General features: G+C 64.6%; 1 protein-coding gene across 1 annotated transcript in view; it reads left to right on the forward strand.

Moving 5' to 3' along the window:
* Positions 1 to 12,662, forward strand: part of LOC134433983 (mucin-2-like) — an 18,974-nt gene extending 6,312 nt beyond the window's left edge. Inside the window, exons 4-7 of the mRNA XM_063182663.1 lie at positions 541 to 9,223; positions 9,569 to 9,884; positions 10,218 to 10,834; positions 11,282 to 12,662. Coding sequence (XP_063038733.1) covers positions 541 to 9,223; positions 9,569 to 9,884; positions 10,218 to 10,834; positions 11,282 to 12,662 — 10,997 coding nt within the window. The remainder of the gene's footprint in view (positions 1 to 540; positions 9,224 to 9,568; positions 9,885 to 10,217; positions 10,835 to 11,281) is intronic.
* The last annotated feature ends 202 nt before the right edge of the window (positions 12,663 to 12,864 follow it).

A 12,864-nucleotide genomic window follows, 5' to 3' on the forward strand; every position in this document is an offset into this window, starting at 1 on the left:
AGAGGAGGAGGAGGAGGAGCGCGTGGACAATGGAGAGAGGTTGGAGTGGGATGAGGAAGAGGAAGGTGATGATGAAGAGCAGGAGGAGTTGCTGGGGTTGGAGAAGTTTGAGGGGTTCAGATCTGGAGGAGGAAGAGGAGGACAACGAAGAGGAAGAGGAGGATGAAGAGGAAGAGGTGAAAGGTGATGGGGGAGGAAGAGGAGGAGGAGGAAGGTGGAGGCAGTGAGGTGAGGTTGGGCTGGTCAGTGCCGAGGGCGGGATGAAGGTCTGGGAGGAAGAGGAGGACGAAGGACATCCACGAAAGATGAAGGTCTTGGGAGAGGAGGAGGAGGAGGATGAAGGCAGGTGGAGGAGACGAGGAGGAAGATGAAGAAGAGGAGGAGGAGGGTGAAGGTGAAGGAAGGTGGAGGAGATGGGGGGACGTTGGGTGGGTCAAAGGGAGGAGGAGGAGGATGAGGAGGAGGATGAGGAAGGTCGGGGTCTCCTCCTCCCTGGGAGGGTTTTGGGGGTCTCTGCTCACCCTGGACCTTCTCCTGCAGCCGCCCTGGTGGGGACAACCAGAGCCCAGGGGAGCTCCAGGGAGCTCCTGAACATCACAGAGACCACCACGACCTCCTCGGAGACCACCATGGACATCACAGAGACCACCACGATCTCCTCGGAGACCACCATGGACATCAATGGGACCACCACGACCTCCTCGGAGACCACCACGGACATCAATGGGACCACCACGACCACCTCGGAGACCACCTCCACCATCTCGGTGACCACCACGACCACCCCAGAGGCCACCACCACCTCCTCAGGGTCCTCCATGACCATCTCAGGGACACCCACAACCACACCAGTGACCACCACGACGACCTCAGGAACCATCCCGACCACCACAGAGGTGACACCAACCACCTCAGGGAGCTCCACAACCGTCCCAGAGACCTCCACGACCACCTCGGCGTCTCCCACAACCACCTCAGAGACCTCCACGTCCATCCCGGGGCCCACCCTGTCCACCTCAGGAAGCTCCACGACCACCCCAGTGACCACCGTGATCTCAGTGACCACCACCACCACCCCTAAGACCACCTCGACCAGCTCAGGGACCTCTCCAACCTCCTCAGGGACCTCCACGACCAACACAGAAATCTCCACCACCACCCCAAGGTCCTCCACGACCAGCACAGAGACCTCCACCGCCCCAGTGACCACCACGAGCACCCCAGAGGTGACACCAACCAACACAGAGACCTCCACGACCATCACAGGGCCCACCATGCCCACCACAGGGACCACCTCAAGGACCTCCACCGCTGCACCAGAGACCATCACAACCTCCTCAGTGACCACCACGACTTCAGTGACCACTCCCAAGGCCACCACGACCACCCCAGGGACCACCACGACCTCAGTGACCACACCAGAGACCATCTCGACCACCACAGGGACCACCTCGACCACATCAGGGCCCACCCCAAGCACCTCAGAGACCTCCACGACCACCACAGGGACCTCCACGACCACCTCAGGCACCACAACAGTGACCACCGTGCCCACCACAGGGACCTCCACGACCAGCACAGAAGTCTCCACGACCACCCCAGTGACCACCCCGACCTCCTCAGAGACCTCCACCACCACCCCAGGGACCACCACGACCTCAGTGACCACTCCTAAGGCCACCACGACCACCTCAGGATCGTCCACGACCACCCCTGAGACCATCTCGACCACCACAGGGACCACCCTGACCATCACAGGGTCCTCCACGACCACCCCAGTGACCTCCACCACCACCCCAAGGTCCTCCACGACCAGCACAGAGACCTCCACGACTTCAGTGACCACCACGACCACCCCTACGACCACCCTGACCACCACAGGGACCTCCACGACCACCCCAGAGGCCACTCCATCCACCTCAGAGAGCTCCACAACCACCTCACGGACCACCACCACCTCCTCAGGGTTCTCCACGACCACCTCGGGGAGCTCCACGACCAACACGGAGACCCTCACAACCGCCTGGGGGTCTCCCACAACCACCTCATGGACCACCACGACCACCACAGGGCCCACCCTGTCCACCTCAGGAAGCTCCACGACCAGCACAGCGATCTCCACGACCGCACCAGTGACCACCGTGATCTCAGTGACCACCACCACCACCCCTAAGACCACCTCGACCAGCTCGGGGACCTCTCCAACCTCCTCAGGGACCTCCACGAGCACCTCAGGGCCCACCACGACCAGCACAGAGACCCCCATGAGCACCTCATGGACCACCCTGACCTCCTCAGGGACCTCCACGACCCCAGGGAGCTCCACGACCACCCCGGTGAGCAGCCCAACCACCTCATGGACCACCTCAACCTCCTCAGGGACCTCCACGGCCACCTCAGGGACCGTGAGCACCACCCCAGAGACTTCCACGACCATCGCAGAGCCAACCACGACCACCACGGGGACCTCCACGACCTCAGGGACCTCCACGACCACCCCAGGGAGCTCCACGACCACAGCAGGGACGCCCACGACCACCCCAGTGACCACCACGACCTCCTCATGGACCACCCCAACATCCTCAGGGACCTCCACGACCCCAGGGAGCTCCACGACCACCCCGGTGAGCAGCCCAACCACCCCATGGACCACCCCGACCACATCAGGAACCGCCACGAGCACCAGAGAGACCCCCACAACCACCACAGGGACCATCCCGAGCACCGCAGAGACCTCCACGACCTCACCAGTGACCACCACAACCACCCTGGTGACCACCAGGACCAGCACAGAGACCCCCATGAGCACCTCATGGGCCACCACGACCTCCTCAGGGACCTCCACGGCCACCTCAGGGACCGCGAGCACCACCCCGGAGACTTCCACGACCATCGCACACCCAACCACGACCACCACGGGGACCTCCACGACCACCTCAGAGTCCACCACAACCTCCTCAGGCACCTCCACGACCTCAGAGACCACCCCAACCACCCCATGGACCACCACGACCTCCTCAGCATCCACCACGACCACCTCAGGGACCACCCCGACCGTCCCAGAGACCACCCCAACCTCCTCAGGGTCCACCACGACCACCCCAGGGACCTCCACAGCCTCACCAGTGACCTCCACCACAGCCACGACCACCGAAGCGACCGCCGTGACCACCCCATGGACCACCACGACCTCCTCAGGTTCTGCCACCACCACCACAGGGACCACCCCGACCATCTCAGGGTCTTCAACAGCCACCTCATGGACCTCCACCACCACCTCAGGGACCACCACCACCTCCTCAGGCCCAACCACGACCACCCCAGGGACCAGCCCAACCACCTCAGTGTCCTCCACAACCTCCTCAGGCTCCACCGTGACCACGTCTGGGACCTCAACGACCTCAGGGACCACCACAGCCACCCCTGGGACCACCCCAACCTCCTCAGGGACCACCCCGACCATCACAGGAACCACCCCGACCATCACTGGGACCTCCACGACCATCACAGGGACCACCCCGACCACCTCAGGGACCACCACGACCAGCACAGGGACCACCGCGACCACTCCAGAAGCCACTCCACCCACCACAGGGACCTCCCTGAGCACCTCAGGTGCTGCCACAACCCCTCCTGAGACCACCCCAGCCACCACAGTGACCACCACGACCACACCAGAGATGCCCACGACCTCCTCAAGGTCCACCACGACCTCCTCAGGGTCCACCACGACCACACCAGAGATGCCCACGATCTCCTCAGGGTCCACCACGACCATCACAGGGACCATCCCAAGCACCACAGAGACCTCCACGACCACCTCAGGAACCACCCTGCCCACCACGGAGACCTCCATGACCTCAGTGACGTCCACCACCTCCTCGGGCTCCACCTCAACCACCTCAGGGACCTCCACCACCACACCAGAGACCCCCACGACCACCTCGGGGACACCCACGGCCATCCCAGTGACCACCACGACCTTGGGGACCACCACGATCGCAGCAGAGACCACCACGACCACCACAGGGACCTCCACAACCATGCCAGGGACCACCATGGCCACCTCATGGACCACCATGGCCACCTCATGGACCACCACCGCCTCCTCAGGCTCCACCACGACCACCTCAGGGACCTCCACAACCACCCCAGAGACGCCCACAGCCACCACAGGGACCTCCACCACCTCAGGCACCACCACGATGCCATCGGTGTCCACCACAACCACCCCAGAAACCTCCAGGACCACCTCAGGCTCCACCACGACCACATCTGGGACCTCAACGACCTCATGGACCAGCACAGAGCCCACCACGACCCCAGTGATGTCCACCACCACCTCCTCGGGCTCCACCACGACCACCCCAGGGACTTCCACGACCTTCCCAGAGGCCACCACGACCTCAGTGACGTCCACCACCTCCTCGGGCTCCACCGCGACCACGTCTGGGACCTCAACGACCTCAGGGACCACCACAGCCACCCCTGAGACCGCCCCAACCACCCCAGGGACCACCACGACCACCTCAGGGTCCATCACGACCTCCTCAGGCACCTCCACGACCTCAGAGATCTCCACGACCACCCCATGGACCTCCACGACCTCCGCAGTGACTTCCACAACCTCATGGACCACCCTGACCACCACAGAGACCACCCCGAGCACCCCAGAGACCCCCACGGCCACCCCAGGAACCACCCCAAGCACCCTGGTGACCACCAGGACAACCTCCGGGTCCACCACGACCATCCCAGGGACCAGCCCAACCACCTCAGGGTCTTCAACAACCACCTCATGGACCTCCACAACCACCCCAGGCTCCACCACCACCTCCTCAGAGCCCGCCATGACCTCAGTGACGTCCACCACCCCCTCGGGCTCCACCTCGACCACCTCAGGGACCTCCACGACCACACCAGAGACCCCCACGACCACCTCAGGGACCTCCATGACCATGCCAGGGACCACCACCACCTCCTCAGGCTCCACCACGACCACGTCAGGGACCTCCCCAACCTCATCAGGGTCCACCACAACCACATCCGGGACCTCAACGACCTCATGGACCACCATGGCCACCCCTGAGACCGCCCCAACCATCCCAGGGACCTCCACCACCACCTTGGAGACCACCTCAACCACCTCAGGGTCTACCACGACCTCAGGGACCACCCCAACCACCCCATGGACCTCCACGACCTCCTCAGCGTCCACCACGACCACCTCAGGGACCACCCCGACCGTCCCAGAGACCACCACGACCACACCCGTGACCACCACAACCTCCCCAGAGACCCCCACAACCTCAGGGTCCACCACAACCACCTCAGGCTCCACCGCGACCACGTCTGGGACCTCAACAACCTCAGGGACCACCACGATGACTTCAGTGTCCACCACGACCACCCCAGGGCCTTCCACGACCTTCCCAGAGCCCACCACGACCTCAGGGACCACCACGACCATCTCAGGGTCTTCCACGACCACACCAGAGACCTCCACAACCACGTCAGGGACCTCCACAACTTCAGGGACCAGCACGACCTCAGTGACATCCACCACCTTCTCAGGCTCCACCACGACCACCCCAGGGAGCAGCCCAAGCACCCCATGGTCCACCTCGACCACATCAGGAACCACCACGAGCACCTCGGAGTCCACCACAGGCACACCGGTGACCACCACGACCTCCTCAGGGTCCTCCACCGCCTCAGAGACCTCCACGACCAACACAGAGGTGACACCAACCTCCTCAGAGACCTCCACAGCCGCCCCAGTGACCACCACGACCTCCTCAGGGTCCACCACGATGACATCAGTGTCCACCACGACCACCTCAGGGACTTCCACGACCTCAGGGACCACCCCAACCACCCCATGGACCTCCACAACCAGCCCAGAGACCACCACAACCTCAGGGTCCACCACGACCACCCCAGGGACCTCCACAGCCTCACCAGTGACCTCCACCACAGCCACGACCACCCCAGCGACCGCCGTGACCACCCCATGGACCACCACGACCTCCTCAGGTTCTGCCACCACCACCACAGGGACCACCCCGACCATCTCAGGGTCTTCAACAGCCACCTCATGGACCTCCACCACCACCTCAGGGACCACCACCACCTCCTCAGGCTCCACCGTGACCACGTCTGGGACCTCAACGACCTCAGGGACCACCACAGCCACCCCTGAGACCACCCCAACCTCCTCAGGGTCCTCCACGACCACCCCAGAGACCACCACGATGACATCAGTGTCCACCCCAACCATCCCAGGGACCTCCACAACCACCTTGGGGTCCTCCACAACTTCAGGGACCACCATGACCATTCCTACAACCACCCCAAGCACCTCATGGACCTCCACGACCACCCCAGGAACCACCCCAACCACACCAGTGACCACCAGGACAACCTCAGGGTCCTCCATGACCTCAATGACCTCCACGACCACCCCAGGGGCCACCACCACCACCGCCCCATGGACCACCATGACCACCTCAGGCACCTCCACGACCACCCCTGAGACCTCCACGACCTCCTCAGGGACCACCGTGACCTCCTCAGGGACCACCACCCCACCACCAGTGACCACCACGACCTCAAGGCCCACCACAACCTCCCCATGGACCACCACGAGCACCTCAGGGACCTCCACGACCACCCCTGAGACCTCCACGACCTCAGTGACGTCCACCACCCCCTCAGGCTCCACCCCAAGCACCTCAGGGACCTCCACCACCACCTCAGAGTCCATCACGACCACCTCGGGGACACCCACGGCCACCACAGGGACCTCCACGACCTCAGTGACCACCACGAGCTCCTCAGGCTCCACCACGGCCATCCCAGGGACCTCCACAGCCACCTTGGAGACCACCCCAACCACCTCAGGGTCTACCACGACCATCCCAGGGACCTCCACAACCACCTCGGGGACCTCCACAACTTCAGGGACCACCACGACCACACCAGAGACCTCCACAACCACGTCAGGGACCTCCACAACCAGCCCAGCGACCACCACGACCACCTCAGAGCCCACCAGGACCTCAGTGATGTCCACCACCTTCTCGGGCTCCACCACGACCACCCCATGGTCCACCTCGACCACATCAGGAACCACCACGAGCACCTCGGAGTCCACCACAGGCACACCGGTGACCACCACGACCTCCTCAGGGTCCTCCACCGCCTCAGAGACCTCCACGACCACCCCAGGGACCACCACGACCTCAGGGACCACCCCAACCATCTCAGGGTCTTCCACCACCACCTCAGGAACCACCACGACCTCAGTGACGTCCACCACGACCACGTCTGGGACCTCAACAACCACATCAGGGTCCACCACGACCACCTCAGGGACCACAATGATCCCAGAGACGCCCACAGCCACCACAGGGACCTCCACGGCCACCTCAGGCTCCACCACGATGCCATCGGTGTCCACCACAACCACCCCAGAAACCTCCAGGACCACCTCAGGGACCACCACGACCACATCTGGGACCTCAACGACCTCATGGACCACCACAGAGCCCACCACGACCCCAGTGACCACCACCACCTCCTCGGGCTCCACCACGACCACCCCAGGGACACCCACGACCACCCCGGTGACCACCAGGACAACCTCAGGGTCCTCCACGACCTCAGCGGCCTCCACGACCACCCCAGGGACCACCTCAACCTCCTCAGGGTCCACCGTGACCACGTCTGGGACCTCAACGACCTCAGGGACCACCACAGCCACCCCTGAGACCACCCCAACCACCCCAGGGACCTCCACGACCACCCCAGGGACCACCACGATGACATCAGTGTCCAACCCAACCATCCCAGGGACCTCCACAACCACCCTGGGGTCCTCCACAACTTCAGGGACCACCACGACCATTCCTACAACCACCCCAAGCACCTCAGGGACCTCCACGACCACCTCAGAGTCCATCACGACCACCTCGGGGACACCCACGGCCACCACAGGGACCTCCACGACCTCAGTGACCACCACGAGCTCCTCAGGCTCCACCACGGCCATCCCAGGGACCTCCACAGCCACCTTGGAGACCTCCACAACCACCTCAGGGTCTACCACGACCACCCCAGGGACCACCACGACCTCAGGGACCACCCTGACCACCACAGAGACCACCCCGAGCACCCCAGGGACACCCACGGCCACCCCGGTGACCACCAGCACAACCTCAGGGTCCTCCACGACCTCAGCGGCCTCCACGACCACGCCAGGGACCAACCCAACCTCCTCAGGGTCCACCGTGACCACGTCTGGGACCTCAACGACCTCAGGGACCACCACGGCCACCCCTGAGACCACCCCAACCTCCTCAGAGACCTCCACGGCCATCACAGGGAGCTCCACGACCGTGCCAGGGACCACCATGACCCCAGGGACCTCCACGGCCACCCCAGGGACCAGCCCAACGACCTCATGGACCACCTCAACCTCCTCAGGGACCTCCATGACTCCACCACTGACTTCCACAACCTCATGGACCACCACGACCACCACAGTGCCCACCACGACCGTCGCAGAGGTGACACCAACCTCCTCAGAGACCTCCACGGCCATCACAGGGAGCTCCACGACCTCCACAGAGACCACCCCGAGCACCCCAGGGACACCCACGACCACCCCGGTGACCACCACCACCGTCCCAGGGACCTCCACGACCTCAGGGACCACCACGACCACCCCTGAGACCACCACCACCTCGTGGCCCACCACAACCTCCCCATGGACCACCACGAGCACCTCAGGGACCTCCACGACCTTCCCAGAGCCCACCACCACCACCTCATGGGCCACCACCACCACCCCTGAGACCACCTCAGGGAGCTCCACAACTTCTCCAGAGCCCACCACGACCTCTCCTAAGACCACCACCACCACCTCAGTGTCCACCACAACCATCCCTGAGGCCACCACAACGTCATGGCCCACCACCACCACCACCTCAGGGACCACCATGACCACCTCAGGGACCTCCACGACGACCTCAGGGCCCACCACAACCACCTCATGGACCTCCACGACCTCAGGGCCCACCACCACCACCTCAGTGTCCACCACCACCACCTCAGGGAGCTCCACAAGCTTGAGGAGCACCACGACCACACCAGAGACCCCCACGACCTCAGTGACCACCACCACCACGACGACCATCCCCGAGGCCACCACGACCTCCTCATGGCCCACCACGACCTCCTCGTGGAACACCACGAGCACCTCAGGGACCTCCACGACCTTCCCAGAGACCACCACGACCTCGAGGACCACCACGACCCCTCCAGAGACCCCCACGACCTCCACAGGGACCACCATGGCCACCTCATGGACCACTGCAACCTCCTCAGGGACCTCCTCAACCACCCCGGAGACCCCCACGGCCACCCCAGGGACCTCCACGACCTCAATGACCACCACGACCTCCTCGGGGACACCCACGGCCACCCCGGTGACCACCACCACCGCCCCTAGGACCACCATGACCACCTCAGGCACCTCCACGACCACCCCTGAGGCCACCACAACCTCCTCTGGGCCCACCGTGACCTCCTCAGGGACCACCACCCCACCACCAGTGACCATCACGACCTCAAGGCCCACCACAACCTCCCCATGGACCACCACGAGCACCTCAGGGACCTCCACGACCACCCCAGAGACCACCACCACCACCTCAGGGAGCTCCACGACCTCCATAGGCTCCACCACCACCGTCCCGGGGACCTCCACCACCACCTCAGGGACCACCACGACCACCCCTGAGACCACCACCACCACCACCACCTCAGGGAGCTCCACAGCCTCACCCGTGCCCACCACAACCTCAGGATCCACCACCACCGCCCCAGAGACCACCACGACCTCAGTGACCACCACGGCCACCCCACTGACCACCACCACCATCTCAGGGACCTCCACAGCCACCTCTGTGTCCACCACGAGCACCTCAGGGACCTCCACGACTTCAGGGACCTCCATGACGACTCCTAAGACCACCCCAACCATCCCAGGGACCTCCATGACCACCTCATGGACCACCACGACCTCCCCAGTGGCCACCACCACCTCAGGGAGCTCCACAACCTCACCCGTGCCCACCACAACCTCAGGATCCACCACCACCACCCCAGGGACCTCCACGACCTCAGTGGCCACCACCACGACCACCCCTGAGACCGCCACCACCTCATGGCCCACCACAACCTCCCCATGGACCACCACGAGCACCTCAGGGACCTCCACGACCTTCCCAGAGCCCACCACCACCACCTCATGGGCCACCACCACCACCCCTGAGACCACCTCAGGGAGCTCCACAACTTCTCCAGAGCCCACCACGACCTCTCCTAAGACCACCACCACCACCTCAGTGTCCACCACAACCATCCCTGAGGCCACCACAACGTCATGGCCCACCACCACCACCACCTCAGGGACCACCACCACCACCTCAGTGTCCACCATGACCACCTCAGGGACCTCCACAATCACCTCAGGGACCTCCACGACCACATCAGAGACCACCACAACCACCTCAAGGACACCCACAACGACCTCAGGGCCCACCACAACCACCTCATGGACCACCCCGACCACCTCAGAGCCCACCACAACCACTTCAGGGACCTCCACGACCTCAGGGACCACCACCACCACCTCAGTGTCCACCACGACCACCTCAGGGAGCTCCACAAGCTTGAGGAGCACCACGACCACACCAGAGACCCCCACGACCTCAGTGACCACCACCACCACCACGACGACCATCCCCGAGGCCACCACGACCTCCTCATGGCCCACCACGACCTCCTCGTGGAACACCACGACCTCCTCATGGCCCACCACGACCTCCTCATGGCCCACCACGACCTCCTCGTGGAACACCACGAGCACCTCAGGAACCTCCACGACCTTCCCAGAGACCACCACGACCTCAGGGACCTCCACAGCCACACCAGGGACACCCACGGCCACCCCTGAGACCACCCCAAGCACCTCTGCGACCACCACGACCTCGAGGACCACCACGACCCCTCCAGAGACCCCCACGACCTCCACAGGGACCACCATGGCCACCTCATGGACCACTGCAACCTCCTCAGGGACCTCCTCAACCACCCCGGAGACCCCCACGGCCACCTCAGGGACCTCCACGACCTCGAGGACCACCACGACCTCCTCGGGGACACCCACGGCCACACCGGTGACCACCACCACCGCCCCATGGACCACCATGACCACCTCAGGCACCTCCACGACCACCCCTGAGGCCACCACAACCTCCTCTGTGCCCACCGTGACCTCCTCAGGGACCACCACCCCACCACCAGTGACCACCACGACCTCAAATCCCACCACAACCTCCCCATGGACCACCCCGAGCACCTCAGGGACCTCCACGACCACCCCTGAGACCACCACATCCATCTCAGGGACCTCCACGACCTCCATAGGCTCCACCACCACCGTCCCGGGGACCTCCACCACCACCTCAGGGACCACCACGACCACCCCAGGGATCTCCACGACTTCCCCAGTGACCACCACGACCTCAGGGACCACCCCGACCACCCCTGAGACCACCACCACCACCACCCCAGGGACCTCCACGACCTCAGTGGCCACCACCACGACCACCCCTGAGACCACCACCACCTCATGGCCCACCACGACCACCCCATGGACCACCACGAGCACCTCAGGGACCTCCACGACCACACCAGAGCCCACCACCACCACCTCATGGGCCACCACCACCACCCCTGAGACCACCTCAGGGAGCTCCACAACTTCTCCAGAGCCCACCACCACCTCTCCTAAGACCACCACCACCACCTCAGTGTCCACCACAACCATCCCTGAGGCCACCACAACGTCATGGCCCACCACCACCACCACCTCAGGGACCACCACCACCACCTCAGTGTCCACCACGATCACCTCAGGGACCTCCACGACCTCAGGGACCACCACCACCACGACGACCATCCCCGAGGCCACCACGACCTCCTCATGGCCCACCACGACCTCCTCGTGGAACACCACGAGCACCTCAGGGACCTCCACAACCTCAGGGACCTCCACAACCTCCTCAGGGACCTCCACGACCACATCAGAGACCACCACAACCACCTCAAGGACACCCACAACGACCTCAGGGCCCACCACAACCACTTCAGGGACCTCCACGACCTCAGGGACCTCCACAACCTCCTCAGAGCCCACCACAACCACCTCGGGGACAACCACGACCACCCCAGAGACCACCACGACCTCATGGCCCACCACAACCTCCTCATGGACCACCCCGACCACCTCGTGGACCCCCTCAACCACCTCAGGTACCTCCACAACCTCCACAACCTCCTCAGGGCCCACCACCATCACCTCAGGGACCACCACGACCTCACGGCCCACCACAACCTCCTCATGGACCACCACGACCACCCCAGAGACCACCACGACCTCATGGCCCACCACGACCTCCTCATGGACCACCACGACCACCTCAGGGACCTCCACGGCCTTCCCAGATCCCACCACGACCTCATGGCCCACCACCGTGCTGACCTCCACCGCAGCTCCTCCTCCTCCACCAGGTGAGTCCTCCACCAGGTGAGCTCCACCTTCTCCCGGAGGTGTCCCCGGGGTTGTCCCTGATGTCCCCGTGGTGTCCCACCAGGGCTGTGCGAGAACGGGGGGACGCCCAGCGCCGCCGGCTGTCTCTGCTCGCCGTCCTACGCAGGACCACGCTGCGAGTTCTCCACCGACACCGTGGACACCAACCTGCGTGAGTGGTGGGGCCACCCACGGGACCTGGC

The sequence above is a fragment of the Melospiza melodia genome, unplaced genomic scaffold (assembly GCF_035770615.1).
Source record: "Melospiza melodia melodia isolate bMelMel2 unplaced genomic scaffold, bMelMel2.pri scaffold_289, whole genome shotgun sequence".
Lineage (NCBI taxonomy): Eukaryota > Metazoa > Chordata > Aves > Passeriformes > Passerellidae > Melospiza > Melospiza melodia.